Source organism: Typopeltis vanoorti, chromosome 3 (genome assembly GCF_054136105.1).
Source record: "Typopeltis vanoorti isolate ZY-2024b chromosome 3, IOZ_Tvanoo_1.0, whole genome shotgun sequence".
NCBI classification, from domain to species: Eukaryota; Metazoa; Arthropoda; class Arachnida; order Uropygi; family Thelyphonidae; genus Typopeltis; species Typopeltis vanoorti.
The window spans coordinates 62,870,633-62,897,538 of NC_143551.1; the positions used below are offsets into that span (position 1 = coordinate 62,870,633).

General features: G+C 34.0%; 1 protein-coding gene across 3 annotated transcripts in view; it reads left to right on the forward strand.

Annotated features, from left to right (window-relative positions):
• The window catches only part of LOC150108202 (telomerase reverse transcriptase-like), a 432,232-nt gene that overhangs the window by 87,608 nt on the left and 317,718 nt on the right, over positions 1-26,906 (forward strand). For all 3 annotated transcript variants that reach the window (XM_090390650.1, XM_090390651.1, XM_090390652.1), the window contains exons 12-13: positions 19,287-19,392; positions 19,536-19,623. In XM_090390650.1, the coding sequence (XP_090246776.1) occupies positions 19,287-19,392; positions 19,536-19,623 (194 nt within the window). The remainder of the gene's footprint in view (positions 1-19,286; positions 19,393-19,535; positions 19,624-26,906) is intronic.

Here is a 26,906-nt window from a genome sequence, read left to right on the forward strand (position 1 = left end):
CTTTTTACTAATATTATTGGAAACAGTATATTATTCTAACTGCAGAATCCATCTAGACCTTGGCCTCAACCATCTTACATGTTGTATCTATGTTATTACAATGTTATCTCAGTGATATTGTAATTTTAATGGTGTACCTGACATCCATGTTTTAGTTGATAGTTTTAGTTTTGTTCTTTCACTGAAGAACTGAACTGAATCCAGATCAAGCAAAAATATGTCATCCAATAAAGAGTTAAGTTTAGTTGACTCTTAATGGGATCTCTGCCAATCAACAAGTAGGTTTTGTGACCTTATGACAATATATTCATTTTTCATTTATATTAGATGATGTATTTTTGCTTGATTAAGAACTATACTGTTTAATTACATGTACATATTCACTTCAATCTTTTTTATTTTATTTTATTTTATTTTTATCATGTATACATACACACTTCGGTTGATCCTAAAAGTACCATTTTTTTACTTGGCAGTCTCACAACTGCATATAAGGAGAGATTCCATTCTTCTCTATAAAGCTTCATTGTTGTTTATTTATTATTATTATTATTATTATTATTATTATTATTATTATATAGTTTCCATTGAGAACAGGTGATGTTCTGCCTATTTTCATAGCCTTTGTCTTTTTTTTATTGCTGCTTTTTCTGCTAAATTTATCATTGCATGTATTTACTTTAATTATAGAGTTCTGAAGATGTACTGGATTTATTTGGGAATATAATGTCAACTGCATAAAGTAAAGAGCTGAGCAAAAAAAAAATGTCTGATTTTTTATCAGGTTTAATACCACTTTTGTTGATCCATATAGATGATGAACAATAGTAGAAATAGATGCACTTGATTTTATACCAAACCATCTTTCCGTACCTCTTTCAGTTCTAGTTGCTGAATTTCAACTTAGATTGCTTTTGAACATTATACTTAGAGCATTATACAGAGCAATATAATATGTATTGCTCTGTATAATGTTCCATTTACACCATACAACTGTATTGTTTGAACAGCTTTTCTCTTGGAACTTTGTCATATAATTACAGATCTACAAACTTTAAATATATATCATTATTATACTCCCATGATTGATCAGTTATTTGTCTTCAAGTGAAAATCTGATCTTGATAATAACTCTTATGTGGCCTAAACCCAGAAGTTATCATCATTTTGTTTTGAGAAGGACAAAATTGAATATCATATTGAAAAGAGAAGTATATAGGAAAGTTTTAAAGTGAATCAAATATGCAGCATTTGGAGATAAACTGCAGATTCAAATATACAAATTTTATTTGTATATTTGAAATAAAGGAATTTGAATACGTGTACACCAGACCTTGGAGAATCAGTTACGAATCATAACTAAATATTAGTTAATTCCTGGAGAGGTATGCGATAAAACTATCTGCAAGGATAGGTGGATTATATTGACAATCACAGCGCATATGCAATTGGTTCTGTATTCTCTTGCAAGAGGATATGGGTAGGAATTTAGAGATAACATGCATTTACCTCTAAATGACTATACCTATAGTCATTAGACCAGGCAAATCCTGCACATCACAAATTCTCAACCTCACTCAATATATAAAAAATCGTTATGAGCAAAAACTAGCCACAGGAGTAGTCTTTGTAGACCTAACTGCAGCATATGATACCATAAACCATCTCACACTCAGAAATAAAATATACAGAATAACTAGAGACTATCGCCTTGTCCTCCTCATCCAATCACTCTTGGAAAACAGATGCTTTTACGTGGACCTTGGGGGTAGGAAGAGCCGCTGGCACCACCAAAAAAAATGGTCTCCCCCAGGGAAGTGTGTTAACACCATTACTTTTCAACATCTACGTCAATGATCTCCCCATCTTTCCAGGAACTAGAAATTTTATCTATGCTGATGACCTTGCCATAGCTACTCAGTCAAAAAATTTCAAGTCCATTGAAACTATTATATCACTTGCCTTAAATAGTCTAACCACATACTATACCAGCAATCAACTAAAACCAAACCCCTTGAAAATCCAGACTGGCCTTTTCCACCTTAACAATAAGGAAGCCAACAGGAAGCTACAGATTTCTTGGGAAGACTCTAATATAGAACATTCCTGGAAACCAATCTACCTCGGTGTGACTCTCGATCGCACCCTCTCATATAAAACCCACATAGAAAAAACAAAGGCAAAAGTGAATGCAAGAAACAACATACTAAGGAAGCTTATCTCCTCCAAATGGGGTGCAGACCCTAGCACACTGAGATCTTCTGCCTTGGCCCTTTGCTATTCTTCTGCTGAATATGCCTGCCCAGTATGGTCCAGATCATGCTATGCTGAAAAACTTGATCCAGCATTGAATGAAAGCTGCGGCTTAATTACAGGATGCCTGAAACCAACACCACTAAAAGACATGTATACTTTGGCTGGTATTGCACCCCCTTCAATTCAAAGATCTGCATTCTCAGCTGATGAAAGAAGCAGACAAATGAATGATGAACGCCACCCACTGTTTGGCCAGACTTCAGTGCCCCAAAGACTAAGATCCTGACATAGCTTCCTGACAACTGTTGAACCACCTAAAAACCTCCCAGAGACAAGACTTCAACAATGGCTTGCACTATATCCTGAAAATAATACTGGTATTCCAACAGCCGAACATCTTCCACGTGGTGCCCACTTGGACTGGAATACTTGGAAAACCCTAAACAGACTCCGGACGGCAAGACGCTGTAAACAAAATCTCACCAAATGGGGCTACCTCACTGACCCAGACAATTGTGAGTGTGAGACAACCCAGTCCATGGAACACCTTCTTTCTTGTCCCTTTCTTCCATCGCCTTGTGCAAAAGAGGACCTTATATCCTGCACAGAAAGAGCAGTTGATTGCGCAAGATACTGGAGGAACATCTGATCATGTTTATTGTATATAAGTTATGTATAGTTTCCTTTTTTTTCATATTTAATTATTATTCCCTGTATAATTCACCTACCAAATCTAAGCTGATCTCATTGTAATGTATCCTAATTTGTTGTAAATCATGTTGTACCACTTGCTACTGTACTACTTGTGTTTGGATACGAAATAAATAATACTATACCTATCCCCCTTGTAAAAAAAAAAAAATACACAGAACTAAATGCATGAATTCTATCTAGAAACACACATTTACCTCTAGTTTTTGATACATGCTGTGATTGTAAATATAAGCTGAATAGAAAAATCAGAACTCTGTGGTTGACTCAATAATTTAAAGAGTAGTCATGGAAAATGAAGAAAGCTTATCAAAATTCCCTGGAAAGTAAGTCAGCAGATACCCTGAGAGAATACAGAGAAAAATGTAAGCAAGCAGGTAGCTAAACAAAAGTTGTAAGTAGATTTTGAATATAGAAGATATCAGAAAGGTAGCATAATGTTCTAGAGACAATTAAAAAAGTTTAGAAATGAGGAAAGAGTGTTGTAAAAGGAATCAGAGATGATAAAAGTGACATGAAAACAGAAGATAAGGGTACTCTAAATGTCTGGAGTTATTATTAAACTACTAAATGAAACAAGAAGTGATGGAAATTCACATGTGAGTATTTTGAGGAAATGTGGTCTTAAAGGCTTGAGCAATAGATGTATGAAAGAAGATATAAAAACATACAAGTTAGTAAGGGAAATTCACAGTATAGATAAGTGTGATTTTTCAGCTTATGGCTGGTATAGGCAGGAGAGGGGGGGGGGGATCATCCTGAAAACTGGCCAAAGATGTGGCTAGGAAACATGAGTTTCAGATTATTTTCATAGTGAATGCGTGGAATGAGCTGTTTGATATGAGTGCATCTTCTGTTAATCTATTCAAAGAGAGATAAGTATTTAGGCATGAATGATAAAAATGACCCTCCATCAAAGTCCTTGGACTCCCTGGAGAAAGAAGAACATACATAATAAAATTGTTTGAATAGTTTTTGTATGAATGTATTTATGTTTATGTAGGTTATGAAACAAAAAAGAAATTAAAAGGAACCATGAGAACTGAAAATTTTAATGTAATATATAGTGGAGTTGACAGAGACCAAAGAGAACAAGCAAGTGTTATGATTTGGATTCATAATTCCCTTTCAAAACAATTTGTATTTAATTTGTTTTGCTTCCTTGGGTAAGTATTAAAACCAAGTATATAATTTCTTGGTATCTTTAATGTACAGTACAAACAAGGTAAAAAACTTACATCTCTCTCTCTCATCCAGAGATTTTTATTAATAAGATCTAGCACCTTATATACTTGTATATAAAGTGCTAGATTATATATGAGATATGAGGGTTGTTTGAAAAGTTTAGTAAGAAAATAAGTTAAACACATTTTTTGATCCAGCAAGTTTCCAATTTTTTCATCCCATCTAAAAAGTATGATTTGTTCAAATTGTGCAAAATAGTCATTGACAGCCTTGATGACATCCTCGTTCTAAGAAAATTTTTTCCCACTGAGCCAAATTTTTAAGTTTGGGAACAAGAAGAAGTCACATGGGGCCAAGTCCGGAGAATACAGTGGATGTGGAACTAATTCAAACCTCAATTCATGCAATTGAGGTTCGAATTGGTTCCACATCCGCAATTTTGCCATTGCGACAGCCGATGTGTGGGATGGTGCATTGTCTTGATGAAAGAGCACTTTTTTGTGCGCCAATTTCATGTGTCTATAGCCAGGAGATCGTTAAGATAGGTCTGGCTGCCAGCAGTCTCTAGCTCATTTAGCATTACCCAGGGTGCGCCACGTGGAGGTGAGCTAGGAATACACCCCCATAGAGGCGAGCTAGGAATAAACAAGTATATCCGTCCCAAACAAATTCTGAAAGGGATTGAGTTTCCATATCATCTATGGAAAAGCCTAAATAGGATAAGCACAGGACATGGTATCTGCACAGACAGCTTTCACAAGTGGGGAAGATCACCTACACCCAATGCGACTGTGGGACCATAAACCAAACCATCCGGCACATTGTGGAGGACTGCAGCATAACAGCATACCCTGGTGACCTAAGAGACTTTTTTGAGGCAGATCCTTCAGCTCTTGATTGGCTATCTGAACTTGACTTAAAATTATAGACTTTTTTTTTTTTAACCTGATATTTGTATATGTGCATTATTCGTATCATTTTTATTGTCTGCACAAATATGTATTTATATATTCTGATGTCATGTGTCGTTATAATGCCATACGCTAAATAAATAAAATAAAAATGTGCGCCAACCTTGGCCGTTTTTTCAGTTCTTCTTCTTTTAAATGGTCCAACAATGATGCATAATAGACTCCTGTTATTACTGTCTTACCCTTTTCTAATTAGTCTATCATGATAATTCCTTTGGAATCCCAAAAAAAACAGTGGCCATCACCTTCCCAGCTGACAAAACAGTCTTTACTTTTTTCAATGCTTTTTCACCGGGCATTGTCCACTATTTTGACTTCTGCTTGGACTCAGCTGTGTGTGTGTAGTGGTGGTGGATCCAAGTTTTGTCTTCAGTCACAAATCGACACAAAACATTCTGCAGATTGCAATTAAACATCGCCAAATACTGCGTTGCAATGTCTTTTCGCATGCATTTTTTAATCGACAGTCAACAATCGCGGCACCCATCGTGTGCACACAGCTTTTCATGAGCAATTTTTCATGCAGGATATTATACACCCATTCAGTTGAGATGCCTACGATACACTTTCACTCGGCGGTCTTCCATAAAGATACCATGGATTTTGTTAATCATTTCCTTCATAGTGATCTCAGTTGGGCATTTGGAGTGCACTTCATCTTCGATGGACTTACGACCACGTTTAAACTCATTTATCCAAAAATAAATAGCCTTTAATGCTGGTGCAGAGTCCCCCATGAACTGCATCTAACTCAGCTTTGATGTGCATGGCCGTCCACTTCTTCAAATAAAAATGTTTTATCACTGCATGAAACTCGTTTTTCTCCATTTTTATGAAAAGTCCAAACATGGTCATTTTAAATGTTTGCCAAACGAGAACTATGCATCACACGTGGCTAAAATTTTGCCAGTGGTCATGAAAAAGATGATACGTTGCTGACATTGGTATGAATGAACGAATTGTGTTGCCATCTACTAGAAATTTACCAAACTTTTCAAACAACTCTCGTATATATGGCTTCTACATTACTGTATCTCTCCTGGGTCTGGCTCCCACTGATGAGACCTCAGTAAAGTTTGAAACTGGTGTGGGTAGTGTCTCTTCTCATTATGCATAGCATTTTATACATCCGAAAGGTATGTGCTTTGCATTATGGGATACATACTACATCACTTGCCTTAGTATATGGCAAGTGATGTAGTATATATAATTTAATGTATATACAGTGGCTATATGAAAGAATTAACCAGTATACAAACCTGATAAAGATATAAATGCTTTTGAACATTGTTATGTATGTGGCGAAGGAATGGAAAAATATGTTTTGGGTTCGGACCTTTTAAGTATGTCTGGGGAGGGAAAAGAGAAAATTCTAGAACAAGACCAAATACATTGCATATCTAATTATAAGAATAGGCTAGGTCGTAATTTATTATGTCTATATACAAATGCCAGGAGCATTAGAAACAAAGGGGTTGAGTTTGTTGCTTTATTGAATATGATGTGGCCTAAGATTGTTGACATTAGTGAAACCTGGCTATCAGAATCAGATATAGTAAGTGGGATCGAGTGTAACGGATATACTATTTTTAGGAATTACAGAAGAGATAGGAGAGGAGGAGGAGTGCTGTTAATGATATCAGATGACTTAAGTCCAGTTAGGGTAGAAATACAAGAAAACAGTGATGGTAACAATGTCCCATTTGTAGCAATGAGTTTGAGTCTATTTGGTGTGAAGTGAAAGTTAACAGAATGAAATATATGGTGGGGTGTTGCTACAGACCTGGTAGCTCAGTTGTAGGGCCGAAGAAATGCATCGCCAATTTAGCCTTATGGGGTACCAAGCGAATGATCATTATTTGTGACTTTAATTTTCCAAACGTTGATTGGGTAGAAGAGAAATCTCGTGATCAGAAAGAACAGGAATTTATTGAATTGTTGCGAGATAACTTTCTCGAGTAGCATGTGAAAGAAGGAACTCGAGGTCAAAGAGTGTTGGATTTGCTCATAGCATCAGAAGGGATCTCTTTCAAGAATATGGCTATTTTACCACCAATTGGTGACAGTGATCATGCTGTTCTTTCTTGGGAAGTATCTACTTGTATTGAAGCTCCAATTAAATCAGGCTACATGCTGAATTACAAAGCTGGAAATTATGATCAACTTAGAAGAATGCTATGTTTGGTCCCATGGTATCAGTTACTGAATGGAAAATGTGTCAGCAATGCATGGGAATCTTTGAAAAAGTGCTTGAATGAGGTGGTATCTGAATGTATCCCTAGTATTCGAAGAATAAATAGGTCGGGAGTGAAATGGCTGTGCAGCCTTATTAAGCTAGAGATCCACAAGAAGAAGATGATGTAGAAAGAATATTGTGAGAATAAGAAATATATAAAGCTCAGGCCAGAAAAGTAACGAGTATTGTGAGAAAAGCTAAAACAGAGTATGAAAAGAAATTGGCCATGCAAGCTAAAGGCAATCCAAAAGAATTTTATCATTATGTCACAAGCAAAAGAAAGAATGAATGTGGAAGAATAACTTTATTGAATGCAGATGGTACACGAGTGTCCGAAGCTAAGGAGATTGTTCAGTTAATGAGTGTTCACTTTGCTAAGATATATCAACCAGGTATATGTAGCATGGTGCTACTGTTACATTGGATGAAGAGGTAGAGGTTCATGAAAATGAGGTTGAAGAACTCTTGCATAACCTGGATAAGAATTTGTCAATAGGGACAGATGGAATATCTGCCCGTTTGTTAAAGGAATGTTCAGCTGAATTGGCTAGGTCCTTCACACATTTGTATAACTTGAGCCTCAGCTCAGGAATGGAAGAAATGTATGACAGTTCCATTGCACAAGGGTAGTGCAAAAACTGATGTGTCTAACTATCGACCTATTAGTATCTCTGGTGTGGTAGTGAAGATTTTAGAGAAGTTGGTAAGAACTCGCATACAGAAATGGGTAGACAAGCATTCTATACTCTGCAGGGAACAGCATGGGTTTACTAAAGGAAGGTCATGTTTTATAACAATGTTATGGCCGAGTTGAATAAAGGGAATGGATACACTATGATAATGTTGGATTTTTCTAAGGCATTTGATAGGATACCACACGATAGGCTGTTGTGTAAACTGGAGAATATTGGATTGGAACATAATCTATTGACTTGGATCAGAGGATGGTTGACAGACAGATATCAAAAAATGGTATACAGTGGGTGTGAATCTGCCAGGTTTAAGGTAACTAGTGGTGTACCTCAGGGTTCAGTCCTTGGGCCGTTATTGTTCAATCTATACATTAATGACATCAAGCAGGATCTATCATCAGATTTGCAATTGTTTGCTGATGATGCGAAGATAGGCAGGGCAATCAGGGATGCTACTGATATTTAGCAATTACAAAATGATTTGAATAGACTGGAAATTTGGGCAAACGAAAATGGCTGTCAGTTTAATGTTAGTAAGTTATGCACTTTGGCGTGATTAGAATTCCAGCGGCGTATTATATTAGCAGCGTTATGTTACAAGAAACTGAAGAGGCAAGGGATCTTGGTGTATTGGTGGATAAGAATTTAAAGTTCAAAGGTCACATAGCAAAAGTTGCAAATACAACTTAGAGGATAATTGCTATGTTGAATAGAACCTTGATATGTAAGGATAAGGAAGTAATTTTGCCTCTTTATAAGGCTTTGATAAGACCACACTTGGATTACTGTGTGCAGATTTGGTCTCCCAGATTCCAAGGGGATAAAGAAGCTGTGGAAAGGGTGCAAAGAAGAGTTACAAAGATTATATCCGGATTATGGAATTTAGATTATGAGGACAGATTGCGAGTATGTGGATTACAGACTCTGGTTAACAGGAAAAAGAGGGATGATATGATAGAGGTCTATAAACTTTTGAATGGGTGTTATAGCATTTCAACTGATGAAATTTTTCGGTGTATGGAAGGTGGGGAGAGAACACGGGGGCATCCATGGAAGTTAAGGTTGTTCTCAGTCAAGAAAGCGGTAGGAGAGGTTTTTCTCCCAGAGAGCAGTGAGTGAGTGGAATAATTTGCCCATGCCAGTAGTGTGTGCATCTAGTATGAATGAATTCAAGGGTAGGTATGATAGCTGGGTTTACTGGTAATTTACAGCCTCCCTCGATGAGTCCTTGACTCCCTGGAGGTCTCAGATAATGATAATAATATTTAGATAAAATAAAATAAAATGAAGAAATAGAAATAGAATGGTTTTGATATAAAAACAGTACTAATTACAGCAGCAAATGAAAGCTTAGGAAAGACTGAAAAAATCAATAAAAAGAAAAAAGCTGAAGATATGAGATTATACAATCAAAGAAATAATCAAAATGAAAAAAGATGCATATCATAAATGGTTAAGCAGTAAAAGATTACAAGATGAAATAGAGTATAAAAGAAGAGCCATAGCTAAAAGAGAAGTCAGAAAAAGACAGAGAATCACGGAACAAATTTGTTCCTAATTTAGAACTTGATTTATATAAAATATGACCCATTGTATATAAGATTTTGAAACATTTAAGTACAGGTATAGAAAGCATAAAATTAAATGCCGAATTGAAATTAGAGGAATTTCTATACAGAATTATGGACAGATAAATATTTTAAAAAAGATAACTGGTAAACATTTAATGAAAATGAAAAGGAACTAACTAAAGAAGAATTAGAAATCAGCTTGAAAGAAACAAGAAATGAAAATAACCTGGAGGAGATAAGTTAGGTTCAGAATTATATCCAGGAAGGTTTAAAGAAAGAATGAAAACGAACAGACTTAGAGATTTTAGTGAATGGTGAGTTAAAGTTTAGGGGCACTGTTGCTAAGGTGGTTACACCATTACATAGGACAATTGCCCAATTGTCTTCATTCAATTTCCCAATAGAATGGAAAAAAGCAATAGTAATTCCTGTTTTTAAAAAAAGGTAGTTGAGATGATCCTAAAAATTATAGAGGTATAAGTATTCTAAATTACTGTTATAAAATACGAAGTGAGAATTTAATTCTCAGAATTAAATTGTGACAATTTAATTCTCAGATTGTACCTGTAAAAAACCTACATTTGGAACTATAAATTAATGGCTACTGTCACCTTCGAAGTAGTCCTCTTGTGTATTTATACACTGGTTTAGACAGTGTTCCCATTTTTGTAAACAGGCCTAGAACTCTTTTTCTGGAATACTCTTGAGTTTCTTTATCACATTATGCTTGGATATCAGTGATATCAGAAAATCTTTGTCCTTTTAGTACAGTCTTTGATTTTGGAAAGAGCCAGAAATCACAGGGAGCTAAGTCAGGTGAATAAGCAGGATGATCTGATTTGGTAATCGATTTTTTGGCCAGAAACTCCCTCACGATGAGTGTACTATGCCGTGGCATATTGTTGTGATGGATGAGCCACAATTCAGGTCTTTTTTTTCCTTTCTCAATTCATTTGCAATTTATCAGCCATTAATTGCACACTTAATTGTCTATCAGACCGTACTAAATCTTGCACTCTGTTCACATTTGCGTCTGCCATTTTTGTTTTTGGCTGCCCACTTCTGGGATCATCATTCACATCTTCTCACCCACCTTTGAATCTCTTATGCCACTCAAAGACACTTGACTTTTTCAGAGCATCCACACTATATGCCACTTTCAACAGCTCCAATGTTTCATAGCAGTTTTGCCGATTTTAACACAAAATTTGATGTTAACATGCTGCTCCAAATTTCGATCACACATTTTTATGCCAAAGTTTACATGCAGATCTCTATTGTTTTTGCAATAGCCAATGGCTCTATTGGCTTGAGGTTTACACACGCATTAGTTAAAAGATGTACAAACATGATTGCACATGCGACTCCAACCAAATTACCACATGCACGACACTATGCAGTTGTTCTGGGAATTAAATTGTCACACCTCATATATAGCAGAATTTTAAATACAAACTAATCAAATATTCTAAAGGCTTTACTTTAGAAGTACAAAATGGATTTAAGAAAGGACAATCATGTAATGCTCCTGGCCTTTTGCCTAAAATTAATAATAGAGAAAATAAGAGAAAACAACTTATAAACACATATTACATTTATTGACTTTGAAAAAAAGCATTTCATAAAGTTAAAAGAAGTATTTTATTTAACATATTAAATGAAAGACAAATACCAAATAATATTCTGAAAGCTGTCATAAAGTATATATGAAAATAATCAAATACAAATAAGATTAAATTATGACCCATCGTATCTGAGAGAGAGAGAAATCAAGGAGTCCAACAGGGACTATTATTTCATATTATTATTTCATTTAAATTATTATTTAAATGAAATAATAATAAAATGGAATAAAAATTTCCATCAAGGTATTAAACTTTCTCCTACTGTGAACCTAAACACTCTCCTTTTTGCTAATGATCAAATAATTATTACAAATTCTGAAGATAAATTACAGAAAGATATTTTAAATTTGAATCAAATAGCCCATGAATGATAATATCAAAAGAAAAATCAAAAACACTGGCCTTTAAAGGACAAGATTCAATAAGAACTAAAATAGTAATAGATAGCAAGATTTTAGAGCAGGTGAATTTATTTAACTACCTAGGATGTATGATTACATATGAAAAAGCAAACTAGATTAAAAGTATACAATACATTAGTCCTATCTGTCCTATTGTATGGAAGTAAAATCTGGACAATAAAACAAAAAGACAAAAATTAATAACAGCTGAAATGAAGTTTATGAGAAAAACTCTATTTGATCACAAAAGAAATGAAGAAATTATAAAAGAATTAAACAAGGAATCAGTAAAAAAATAAAAATTTATTAACATGAATGGATGGAACATGTTGAAAGAATGCAAACAGAAAGATTACCAAAACAAGTATTAAATTACAAACCATTAGGAAGAAGAAAACTGTTATGTCCTCTAAAGAGATTCGACGATGAAATCTAAGGCCAGAACAGGCCACTCTAGGTGTATATCCTTGAAAAGCATGATGGTAGTTTATGTAGCTGCATCGTTTTGTTGAAATCATTGATAATTTATTTTTAATGGTATTAATGAAAACACAAACTAATAAGAAAATAATTCTGTTTATTAACTTATTTGCTGATATTTCACTGATATTATATCCAGCATCTTCAGAGCACAAAAACAGGATACCATACTAAAATATAAGACTTATTATTGTTAATGTGACCATAGGTTTTTTTAATTCTTATATATGTTCATATAATAATGCCTACCAGTTTCGCTAGCAACTGTCTAGACCAGGGGTCGGCAACCTGCGGCTCTTTGAATGAATAATTGCAGCTCTTTTCGTTATTAAACGATCTATCTAAACATAGAAGTAAAAAGAAATATTTTGTAGGTCAAATGACCCCTAACCATATGTCGATACTCAAAAAATGTCAGTTTACATTGGGCACGATCAGCCAGGCAGAGCGCTTGATTAATTTGTAGCGAAAATTAATCGCTACAAATTAAATTAATTTATAGCGAATGGCGATCGCTACGGTAGCGCTACGATCGAGCAGTTGGCTCGGACACATTTATGACGTCACGCTAGGCTAGCACATGTAGCGCTACAGTAGCGCTTGCCTGTCTGAACGTGCCTATTGTCTTCGCATATAGTGCAGGTGTGTTATGTAAATCTGCTCAATTTGTTAAAATAAGTAAAGGTTTTGTAGTGGACGTTGCTGTGCTTTTATTTACTGGTGATTGTGTTAGGTAACGTGAATATTGTAACATTCAATTAAATATTAGCAAAATAAAAATATTTTTATAGTATTTAAAATGTCAGCAAAGAAGAGAAAGATAGAACAAGAAAATTGGTAGTTTAAAAGTGAATGGACCGAAACCTATGCATTTGTAGCAAATACAGCAGGATTTCCAATGTGTTTAATATGCCATGAAAAGCTTTCATATAATAAAAAATCAAATATACAAAGATATTTTTAAATAAACACGATACATCTGACAAAGCATATCCATGGGGAGATGAAAGAAAAAAGGCAGTAGAAGAGTTGCAACGCAAAGTAAATTTAACTAAATGTTCATTTTCCAAATGGATAAAAGAATCAAGAAATACAACTATTGCTAGTTTTATAATAGATTTAGTTTAATCCTTTATCCCAGTGAGAGCAAACAAAGTTTGCGCCTGAAAATATCTTCAGGACTAAATATAGTGTTGTACTATCTTATCCAGTAAGTAGTGCAACACCAAGGCAACTCGTGGCAAAGGTGGAGCAAGCTACCAGGCACTTCTAACCCAGTATCTCCCATAATGCAAAACACATTTCCTATGTGGATATGTATACTGTTATGCATTAAAGGGATTGGCCATGGCCAATGTATACTGTTATGCATTAAAGGGATTGGCCATGGCCAATCCCTTTAATGCATAACAGTATACATATCCACATAGGAAATGTGTTTTGCATTATGGGAGATACTGGGTTAGAAGTGCCTGGTAGCTTGCTCCACCTTTGCCACGAGTTGCCTTGGTGTTGCACTACTTACTGGATAAGATAGTACAACACTATATTTAGTCCTGAAGATATTTTCAGGCGCAAACTTTGTTTGCTCTCACTGGGATAAAGGATTAAACTAAATCTATTATAGTCTAACCTAGTGATAAATAAATTTTCAACATATTGCTAGTTTTGTGGCCGTTCAAGAAATTGTTAAACGAGGAAAACCTTTTACGGATGGAGAATATGTGAAAGAATGTTTTATTAAAATGTCCGAATATCTTTTCTGCGATTTTAAAAACAAAGCGGAAATAATTACAAAAATAAAAGACATGCCATTATCTGCTACGATTGTAAGGGACAGAACTATATGGATGGCAGAAGATATAGCAAATCAGCAGGTTACAGATCTAAATTCAACACCAGGATTCTCCATTGCCTGTGATGGATCATGTGATGTGGATGACATTGCACAGATTGTACTTATTTGTAGATACATAAACTCTCAAGGACCTCAGGATGAATTACTTGATATACTGCCACTTACAGGACAAACTCGTGGAGAAGACGTTGAATCTGCTGTTACCACTTGCTTGAAAAGTAAGGGTATTAATATTAACAAAATAATACCTATTTCGACCGATGGGGCACCGAGCATGAAAGCATTTTGTTTCTTTATTTAAAAAACAAATTTTGCATGACGTGTTTTCCTTTCACTGCATAATCCATCAAGAGATACTTTGTGCACAAACTTTTCCAAAAGAGATAACAGTAGTGATGGATTTGGTTGTAGAAATTGTTAACAAAATAATGGCAATACCGCTACATCATCGGCAATTCTGTGAACTTCTTAAAGAAATCAATATTCCGATCTTCTTTTGCATAACAGAATAAGATGGCTTTCCGGAGGTGAGGTGTTGATGCGATTTGCCACCTGCCTTGGAGAGGTTAAGTTGTTTCTAAGACAAAAGGACCTTGAATATGCACAGTTAGAAGATACTCATTGGTTACAAAAATTCTACTTTATGGTGGATATGACTTCCCATTTAAACGCACTAAATAAGAAACTACAGGGAAAGGGAAATACAGCAGTTTTGCTTTTAGAAGAAGTGATTTCGTTTGAACAAAAATTATATTTGTTTACGACAGACTTAGAGAAAGGCACATTATTACATTTTCCTACGTTGAAGAAATATCAACAAAAACAAGCTGATAATTCCATAAATTTAACCTTTTTCAAAGAAATTGTGGTAAATATGCGATCTGAATTTAATGGGAGATTTGAGGAGTTTAGAAAGAACAAGGCAACTATGTCATTTTTATTGTGACCACTTGAAATTAATCCTGCCGAATTAAATTTTTCACCTTTTTCTGGAATTGATGAGGCTGCATTTCAACTTGAGTTAGAGAACCTGAAACCAAGGATTTGTGGAATTCAAAATTTAGACATCTTAAAGCTGACCTGGAGGAGTTGGAAAGACAAAAATTTAACCTTGCAATACAACACAAATGGTCTAAAATAGAAGATCTTAAAAAGCAAGATCAGATTGTATTTGACACGTGGAATTGTTTACCGGACACTTATATTCAGTTAAAAACATGTGCGTTTGGAATTCTATCGATTTTCGGATTGACATATTTGTGTGAGCAAATATTTTCTAATATGAATTTTATTAAAAGTAAGTTGAGAAACCAACTAAACAATGCGAGTCTTTCGTCATGTTTGAAAATGAAAATTATGGCGTATTCGCCGCATATTGAAACTATCCGAAGAAGTTCAACAGCAAAAGTCGCACTAAGAAGATATTTTAAATTAAAAAAATTAAAGAAATAGATATGTTATTGGATTTTATACATATGCTTTTGTATGGAGAAGGAAATCTTTGTTTTATTATTTAATATTTTAAAATATCATATAATTTCATGTGACATGTCACCCCCTGTGTTTTACAAGTATGATAGCGTGTTACTGTTAAAAAAAAAAAAAAAAAAAGTGCAGCTTCCTAATTTTTTTTTTAACAGATATAATTTTAAAAATGGCTCTTCACTCCAAAAAGGTTGCCGATCCCTGGTCTAGACAGTTGCTAGTGAAACTGGTAGGCGTTATTATATGAACATATATAGTAATTAAAAAACCTATGGTCACATTAACAATAATAAGACTTATATTTTAACACTTCATGACCAAATATGAATACTTTAAATAGGATACTATACTGTTGAGATGGGTGGTGTTGACTGTTTGTGCAAATATCTCCCTGTGTGTGTGGGTTTTTCTATAAACTGAAAATAGTATCTGAAAACACTAATCCACAGAGCTAGAGTGATTTGTTCCAATGACAATGCTCTCACTGCTGAACTCACTCACCTACATTGCACCTTCTTAGCCAATGGCTGTAATCTCCATAAGATAGACCAAATATTAAATGCTCCCCAGAAATCCCCCCCCCCCACTGTCTACCACAGAAGACTACAACAAAACTCCCACCATCCCATACATTAAAGGCACATCTGGAAAGATATCTAGAGTGATTAATAAATATTGACTATGCACTGTATTTAAACCGTATGTGAAATTGGCAACTCTCATCCATTCACCTAAGGACAGAATCTCTCCTTTATCACATCCAAAGGTCTATGAAGTGCCCTGTTCATGTGATCGAGCTTACTATCGACAGACAGGAAGAACTGCACACATCCCCCCCCTTCAATGAACATAAAAAATACATCCGGTACTGTCGTTATGGCAAGTTGGGTCTAGCAGACTATGTCTTAGGTACCCCTGCACACAGGATCAATTGGAAAAAAACAAAAGTGCTATACAAAAGTTGTTATAAGTCAGAGAGATTGTTTTTGAAATCAACAGAAGCATTGAAACATACTCCAAACCTCTACAATATGGCTGTATAAATTTACCAAAAATTTGGGAGACAGTCATCTTAAGACCTAATTAATACCTGCTTTTTCTCTGTTTTTTTTTTTTTTTTCAACATAGATGGCACCTAATTAGGACTTTAGTCTTTGTGTTGTCTATTGCAATTGTTTGAACTAATCCCATTGTTATAGCAGAATTGTTGTTGTTTTGCATACTGTGACAAACTGTTTTTGTGCTCTGAAGATGCTGGATATAATATCAGTGAAATATCAGCAAATAAGTTAATAAATAGCATTCTTTTCTTGTCAGTCTGTGTTCTCGTCAGTACCGTTAAAAATAAATTATCATGTATGGTGATTTTTTTTTCCCACCCTATATCTTCCCCACTACTGGGTAAAGGCCTATCCCATGGGGACCCACTCCATCTAGGAGGAGTGTTTATATAGTTGTATGAATGAATGTATGAAGGTGAAAGACAATCACAAACAATGCCCTTGCCTGGATTCAAACCCGCAGCCTCTTGGCCGGAGAGTGGATATGCTAACCACTTTGCCAACCAGGCTGGCAATACAAGATTACTGGGATATTAGACAATGACTGAACAAATTACTAAATATACAAGGTACTTTACTGTCATTTTTTTTATTGACATCATATTCAATAAAATAAGACCTAATTGCAACGTGTTAACAGAGGGGGGTGGGGCATTTTATCATTCAAATCAATTGTGTTGATATTCAGTTCAACCATAATTAAGGGGGCATTACTATAGAGAATGGGTGAAATGTATGAATAGTACTTTACATGATGCTGAATACACATATACAGGGTGTTCGGGATAAATTTGACATATTTATAATTAATTATATTTTTCCGTAAGTTACATGTATTAACACACACTTCTCTTCATTTAAAAGTTTGGACCCTTCTTCATTCATATACAAGATGTCAGAAAGGATGGATAGCTGGAACCCACCTGAATCATGGAAGAGAATAACTTGTATCATGATGATTCGTGCCCGCCATCAAAATAAGGATATTACGACTGCTGCCCAATGCTCCCTGAATACAGTAAAAACAATCAGGCATGAACTAGAGACTTGCAATGGTGACTACGAGGATGTAGCAAGAAGAAAGATCCCTAGCAGACGATCTGATTGCGTTCGTACAGCAGAATTCCTCGCAAATCTGCAGGAACAGGTGTTGAAGAACCCTGGCATTGGAATTCGGGCTTTGTTCGTGGAGTTGCTAACTGTAGTCAAGCCCTGGATAACAAGGGTAGCCAATGGTAGGCCGTATGTATGGCAGCAGGATTCGGCCCCTTGCCACACCTCTGGGAAAAGTCAAAAATGGTTGTCTGAAAATTTCTACGACTTCACCAGTCCAAATGTTTGGCCTCCAAACTCCCCAGACCTTAACCCCATGGATTATTTTGTATGGGGCGCAGTTGAAAAAGACACCAATCGCACTTCCAGTAATACAAAAGCCCAGTTAATGGATAAAATTAAAACAGTTTTTGCGGCCCTTCCCAGGGAGACTGTAGCATCAGCTTGTTCGAGGTTCCGAAGCAGAATTGAAGCTGTGATCGATGCTAATGGTGGTTATTTTGAGTAAATCTTGTTGATAGTATTGTAATTAACTCTGCCTGTAATGTTTTTTTGTCAATTCGTTAAATTTAATAGATACAAAGAAGATTTTCTTTTTCCTTACGAAACTGTCAAATTTATCCCGAACACCCTGTATTTGTAAATACTTTATCACCAAATTAAGGACATCTCTAGCTTCTGCTGCATGATAGAAGTGGAATAAATATATCATGTGAAACTAAAGTCTTGTTTACAACTTGAAATATTTGAATTTTGCAGTCTTTTTAAAGAGACTTGTTATTGCTATATTCTTTTATTTGCTTATAAAAATGCTGTTACCCAAGCTGCAATGTTATGTAACTTCACTACCAGTTTTGAGCTGGACACTTTCAACTGTCTGCAAATGATTTCCAGGGGATATTAACTTCTTAGTAACAAGTTAGTGATAACCCAGGCAAACTTGTATATCAGGGATCACCAAACGACAAATTGTCTGTATCTTATGAGTGGATATTTTTGACTATATTGATTTGGGGCCACCCAGCTTATTAATTTATACACAATTACCATTTCAATTTTGTATTTTTTTCCAAGTCCATATTTTGATGGGTAGTAGTCAGTGAACATGCCTTTCTTTACATCACAGGTGATATTCTGATTGATTTAGTGTGGGTGTAACTGATACCACATAATAAACAAAAGTTTTCAGTTGTGCACAATGTGAATTGATACTTTCAAAAATGAACTTCATAAAAAAAGTTTTGAACTTAGTTAACTGAACTGACAGACATCCTCAGAATTTTGATGATAAAAGTGCCATTTTTCTCATTAACTGATGAAATGTACAGTTGTTATTGATTGTTTAATATGCAGCAATCAATAACTGTACACTTAATCAGTTAATAAGAAAAATGTCACTTTTATCATCAAAATTCTGAGGATATCTGTCAGTACCGTTAACTAAAATCAAAACCTTTTTATGAAGTTCATTTTTGAAAGTTATCAAGTCATTAATGAAAGAAATAAATTAGTTAGGTAAAAATGAGTTGTAAAAAATAAGTATAGTCAAAAATAAGTTAAGTAAATATATTGAGAAATGAAAATGAAAAGCCTTTCTACATTTATTAAAAAAAATTCACAAATTGTAGGAATAATCTTTTTTTATGGTACTCATACATAATTTTTTTTTTTTGTTTTGACTACCTGTTTTCTTATCTGTAGATCCTGTTGCTTTAGATACATGTTAACCCATCACTGCCCACTATTTTTGTCTCAGAGTCCTCTTACTATTGCATATCTGCTGGAGCAGCATTCTTCTCATGTACAGGTGCTGATACACTTTTATGTTATTAAATGTTTGGAAAGTCAGAATTTTTTGAATGTTTCAAAAATTATATAAATTTATTTATTATTGGTAATTTAATAAATATGATAAATATTGTAATCTAAGATTAATAAATTTTTATTTAGGTATATCGATTTCTTAGAGCAGTTTTTCATCGTGTTATTCCAACAGAATTATTTGGTAACAAGAGAAATATTCGTATTTTCACTAAAAGTAAGAGTGAATTTTAACCATTTTTTTCTATACATTAAGTTGTAAATATATTGAATAAATATACAGAAAATATATGAAAGTGTAATATAAATACACTTTTCATATATCTGCATTACATTTTTAGCTACTTTGTTGAAATTATTTTAATCTATAAAAAATTCTTAAGTGCACTCATTTCAGTTATTTGATATAAAGAAATTGTGGTGAGGATGTATGGAAGTTTTAAACTGTATTAAAGTTGAGCAGCTTTCAGAGGTGAACTGTGGACTAAAATACACAAACATCATTCAAGGAAAAATGGAGTTTCAAAACAAGAACCAAACTTTGAATATTTAGTGCAAACCCTGAAGAAAACATTGATTAATTCAGCCAGAGAAATATGTGTTGATGTTGTCTGCAAGGATAGAAAAATCAAAACTCCATTGGGGACTCAGGAAGTTAAAGAGGCAGTCAAAAAAAAAAGAAGAAAGCATAATGAGAGTATCTGGCAAGTAAGTCAGTTTGTGCTCTTAGAGAATACAGAGAAAAATGTAAGAGAGCAAAGCATTGTGTAAAACTAGCTAAACAAAAAGAATGGGAGGACTTTGTTAAGAACATAGTAAAAATTATCAGGAAGGTTGCAAAATATTATGGAGGCTATTGAAAAAGCTTAGAAATGGATGAGAGTACTGTAAAAGAATCAGAAAATAAAGTATATAATTATAAGACTATTATACTTTTTTTATATAATGTTTGTCAAGTAGCTTTATTTTATTGTCCTACATGTTTCGCCAATTTTTTTCTATCAGCATCTTCAGGGAATACAAACTAGTAAGCTATATGAAGGTAACAGACTAGGTTATAACTGATGGTTCTAATTCATACAAAAAATTAGTATTGAACAAGGCAATGCGCGTGTCTCGGGAACGTGATTTATTCGTTATGGCTCATGATGTAATTGTCATGAAAGTTCATTTCTTTGATGTTTAATGATCTGATTAAAGCTTTCCAAATTTCTGGTAAGGTTAGACCTTGATTCTTGTTTAGGTTTTCAGTTTTATTGGCGACTGTAGCTGCTTCCTTGAAGGTTCTTGGTACTTGGACAGTTACCAACTGTCCAAGTACCTTGCTATGATTTTACAACAACACATTCACGTCTTGGATACTTATATTAAAAACTCACAACATTTTATTGATAAAATAAAAAACATCCCTATCTATGAAGAGGATATACTAGCAAGCCTAGACATTACATCTCTGTTTACAAACATTCCAGTGGTTGAAGTCATCAACATCTTAGACAACTTGTTCCCAAGAAACATCACTACTTTGTTCAATCACTGTTTAACTTCTAACTATTTTATTTGGCAAAAAACTGTCTACAAACAACTCACCGGATTAGCCATGGGTAGCCCCCTCTCCCCTCCTTGTGCTGACTTATTTATGGAAGATCTAGAAGAAAAAATCTTATCCCAGATCATTCCAAAACCGAAAATTTGGTACAGATATGTGGATGATATCTTTCTCATTTGGGATCATACGAAAGAAGAACTAATGGATTACCTTAACCAAATCAATAGTTTTCCACCATACCATCAAATTCACATTAGAAATTGAAAAAGATGAAAAACTGCCATTCCTTGACATCCTAATAAAGAAACAAACCAATAATAGTATCAACCTATCTGTTTATAGAAAACCTACAAATACTGGACGTTACCTCCATTTCAACTCGTCTCATCATATAGCTCAGAAACTTAGCATTATCCATATGCTCAAGAAGAGAGCTATACAGTACACAACAGATAAGAATGACCTACAAATGGAATTAACTACAATATCCAGAGAACTATCTTTAAATGGTTATCCAAAAAGACTCTACAACAAGATTCTCTTGACTGATATACCACATAGACAACGTGATGACGTCCAATACATCAGTACTATTACTATTCCATTTGTCAGCAGCATTTCCAAAAAATTAGCTAACCTTCTAAAACCACATAATATCAGCGTAGCATTCAAGCCAATCAACACTATTCGGAAATTTTTAAGATCACCGAAAGATCCTCATCCATTCTACAAGTACTCTGGAGTATATAATATACCTTGCTCATGTGGTATTAGTTATGTAGGTCAGACCTCTAGAAGCTTTGAAACGAGAAAGAAAGAACACATAGGATATGTCAGAAACAACAGACAAGACATTTTAGGCCTTTCTTGCCACTTTGCCTCTACTAACCATCACATTGAGTGGGATAAGAGCCTTATGCCCTATATAGAAGATAACTACCATTCAAGAACCTTCAAGGAAGCAACTACAGTCGCCTGTAAAACTGAAAACCTAAACAAGAATCAAGGTCTAACCTTACCAGAAATTTGAAAAGCTTTAATCAGATCATTAAACATCAAAGAAATGAACTTTCATGACAATTACATCATGAGCCATAACGAATAAATCACGTTCCCGAGACATGCGCATTGCCTCGTTCAATACTAATTTTTTGTATGAATTGGAACCATCAGTTACCTAGTCTGTTACCTTCATATAGCTTACTAGTTTGTATTCCCTGAAGATGCCGATAGAAAAAAATTGGCGAAACATGTAGGACAATAAAATAAAGCTACTTGATGAACATTATATAAAAAAAGTGTAATAGTCTTATAAATAATAGTCAAGAAAAAATTTAAATAATAGTCAAGAAAAAATTCAACACAAAGTATATAATTTCTTGGTATCTTTAATTTATAGTATAACCAAGTGAAAAAAACTTCCAACAACCTTTATCTAATCCAGAGTAATTTAATAATAAGGGGTGACACCTTTTGGCAACTGGTATAGGAAAATATGACTTCAGCATTACTTCAACCTTGGTGTCATCTCTGGGTCTGGCTCCCACTGAAGAGACCTCAATAAAGGTCAAAACCAGTCTGGGTAGTGACCCTTCCCATAATGCATAGCATTATACATGTCCACAAGGAGATGTACTTTGCATTATGGGATACTTGGGAAGTGATGTGAAGTACAACCTTTTCCATGAGTTTCCCCAGTCCTGAAAATACTTCAGGCACAAACTTTGTTTACTTACACTTGGATAAAGGGATTAAACCAAGTATATAATTTTGTGACATAAAAATTGAAGATAAAGATATTTTAGATGTCTGGAGTACTTTGAAAGATTGCTAAATGAAACAAGCCGTGTCAATACAGTAGTACAAAACACTCAGGAATGTATATCCATAATTAAAGTAGAAATACAAATATATTATTAAAGTAGATCTGTAATTAAAGATCATAATTAAAGCAGATCTGTAAAACATCCAGATCTTCACCAAAGAATCTGGGTGAAACACCCATATCTTTGGTGAAGAACAAGCTGGATTCAGGCCAAATAGAACTTGTCAGGATCAGATTTTCACTTTAAGACAAATAGTTGAGAAATCTTGGAAACACGGCAAGAATTTTTACTTACATTTCATAGATCTGAAAAATGCATATGACAAGGTGCCAAGATGTAAACTTTCAAAACACTACAGTGTGTTGTCTAAATGGGACGTTATTTGAGTTGTAAATCAGCAGTTAGAATTGAAGGATATACAGGAAGATGGTTGGATGTTAAGTCTGGTGTGCAACAAGGGTGTACATTGTCTCCACTGTTATTCATCAACTATATGGATCACATTTTGAAGGAAAGTGGTATTAAACCTGATATCAGAATTAGAGATGTTAATCTCAGCTCTTTATTTTATGTAGATGATGTTATCCTTCTGAATAAATCCAGTACAATTCTGCAACATTTTGTGGTTAAATTGAATAGCTGTTGTAATAAATTTGGTATGAAAATCAGTAATAAAAAGACAATGAAAATAGGAAGAAACATTGAAATCATCAAGTATTCTCTGAATGATGAATTTATAGAACAAATAAAACATTTCAGCTATTCAGGCACAATTTTTAGTGGAGATAGCAAATTAAATATGGAAATAGACAACAGAATTAGTAAAGCTAGTATGGTAGAAAGTTAGCCTGAATAAATTTATATGGAATAAGAAAGAAATTAGTCAAAACACTAACTGTATACAAGATGGTGTTCAAACCAGTTTTAACTTATGGATCTGGGTGTTCGGTTAGAAATAAAATACTTGGTCAAAGACTGGGAACTACAGATATGAGAGTCCTGAGAAAGATTAGGGGAGTGAACAGATGTTATCAATGGCAATATTATATTAAAAATAAGGATATTAAGAAAGAACTTACCATTATTAATATTCAAGAATGTGTTAGCAGAATTAATATCAGGTGCAATGGCCACTTAAACAGAATGGGAGAGAAAATATTAAGCAAAAACAAGTGTTCTAAACTCTGATCTTTATGCCATTTCTTCAATGGAGTGATGACAACCTAGTCATTTTCAATAGTTCCAAAACATACTTTTGTCTTTTTTTTTTTTTTTTTTTTTTTTTTTTTGTGCAGACTGGCACAAACACCTTTGCATCAAAAACCTCTAAAAATTCTTGATGTTATTCAGAAGAGAACAGTTTGGTTATTTAACAGTTCTTTGCTCACATATTCTTTCTAATCTTTGACTCACAGATGGTCAATTTCTGCATTGCATCTATTCTACAGATATTTTCATGGGCACACTATTCAGAAAAACTGGCATCCATCATGTCCCATTTCTGTTAAACATTAACAGAAATAGGGCATGGTGTTACAATAACATGAGCACTAGCTGTCCAGCATCCTTTTACAATTGAATTGTTACTTGCCAAATTTGTTACTTCAATTTATCTTTCATTCCTTCTATTTGGTTCCAGAAAACAGCTTTCCCAATTAAATATTCCATCAACTCAGAATATCAATGGAGTGCTTTTCTCATGATCCCTGCATACACAATTTTTTTTTTTTTTTTTTTTTTTTGCAATAAGCTTTGCAGCCTCTCTCTGTTGTGTGGGAGTGATATTTAAAAAAAATCATTAAAGTCATTCAAATGTGAGAAATATGAATTTTCATGCCAGAATTTCCAGTTACTCCAGAATTTAATGGAATAAGACCAAAGTGTTTCACAAGTATAATTTGAATTGGCCAGTACTTTTTAAGGAGATTGTGGAGAACCTAGTGATTCATCTTCTTGACCATTGACTTCCAGCCATCTGAGTTTTTAGAAACTAAACATAGTGACTGAAGTGAAATATGCAACTTATTTACAATGTTCTTACTCTCCTATTATTTTTACCATTGTGCTGTGCATTTATGTTAATGTTTTTTGTGTTAAACCTTGAGAATGCCAAAAAGTATGAAGGTGAAATATAACTTTTGTGTGTGTTTTAGGTCTTCTTTAAACCATTTCACAGTTTAAGTATGCCTATACACAGCACACAAATCTCTCATGAAACCCTCACCTTTAACTTTCAGTCCTGTAGAAGTCGTGTAAGTTACAACAGTCTACAGACTGCACAGATGATTATGTTATATTATACCACACACAAGTGACTCTTAAGTGCTTTAATGATAATTTCTTGCTTATACTTTGGAATAGTATGAGTAAGCTAGAGTAAGTAATCTTGTTATCCAGTTTGCAGACAATAATGGATGAAGCTAATGATTGATTTGATTAAAAAAAATAAAGAATTCAACATATTTTGTTCTAAAAAATTGTAATGGTTTCTCATTGACAGTTTGCTCTGAACTGGAACCATTGAAATTAGCTGACTGCCACAGTGGAATACCTTTTATAAATGTCTATGTTCCATGACTTCTTATGTAGATATATCACTTTTCTCATTATTCAGTTGAAATATATTAATTTATTTCATTCTTTTAAAAGACAATAGCACTTTAAACTATGTCCTGCTGTCTTACCTTAAATGGTTGGTACCTGTGATGTAGTAATTGAGAGTGAACCACATTAGACATGTTGCTGTTATAAGTTGGTCATTGTTGCATGTACAATGCATTCTGTCTCTTTGAAGTTTGTTCATTTATTTGTTTGTTGCTAAGTACTGTGGTTGATATGTTTGTCTTATTGCCCTTGCTATATTAGACGTCGACTGAAGGCAACAGCAATACCTGATAACCTTTATTGTTAGAGATTTGGTGAAACATTATGGCAATATTATATTACTATGCATCTCTTCAGCATAATTGGAAACAGTCCACTTTAGCTTTTTAATGATGAATTAAATCAGTACTTTCTTACACCCTACCAGTAAATAAATTCATCAGGTCAGTAGTTAAAAAAGAGTCATTCTTGCAGCAGAACATCCCTCTTCTTGTACTATTTAAAACTAAATATATAAATTTATTTATATATAAATAAATAAATTTATATATAAAAAAAAAGGATGATTGAGAAACAGCTGATGAAGAACTGCAATTCACATCTCTATATAGAATATCTTAGATATGAGTATGCTCTATGGAATTGAAATTGGTTGATTATACTGGCTAAATTATGTTAGTGATACCAGCTCAGTGTACAAGAGCAGATTATCCATGGGTACGATCTCAACTCAATTAGAGTTTCTCATTTGAATGCAGTGCAATTCAGTGTACCATATTACAGAAAATCCTGCTTACACATTTGTAGTGTGTAAGCAGGAATTATTATTATTATCATAAATCCAGCTTACACGTTGCAAATATGAGTTTAGTTCCAGATGACATTTTTCAACACTGTTTCCACTAGTTTGTGTCATCAGTTCTTTCCCAGTATGATTGTAGATTCATGAAAACATCTAAAATAATCAACATCACTTATTACCAAATGTGTTTATTCCTTGAGACATTTTTGCTACAAAGTGAAAACATTCTGTATTATGGAGGTGAAACTTTCTCAGGAAGAATACACAAATATCAATGTCATACAACATGTTTTTTGAACTGAGTTAATCTTGTTAGTCATTATTGTACTGACTTTTGATACTTTCCATGCCAAAACCTCTAAATGTTTCTACTCACTTAAACCATCTGGATAGAGTATCTGTGACTGGTATTATTTACTATTTACTAATTTGTTTACTATTTTAAACTAAGTGGCCAGTCCCTTTTATTTCATTTCATCATACTTGAATCATTATATATGAATATGATTTAAGGAAAAAACTTTTATGATTTATTTATTTTTTGCTATAAAAAACTAAGTAAGTATAATGTGATTTATCTTGCATTTGAATTTAAAAAAAAATAATATGCCCTGACATTCCTGATATTTTCATTATGGAAATGGAAACATGATTTCTATTTACCATTACTACAGAAAGGATATGCACATGCACACATTCTATCATTCAATATTAAATTA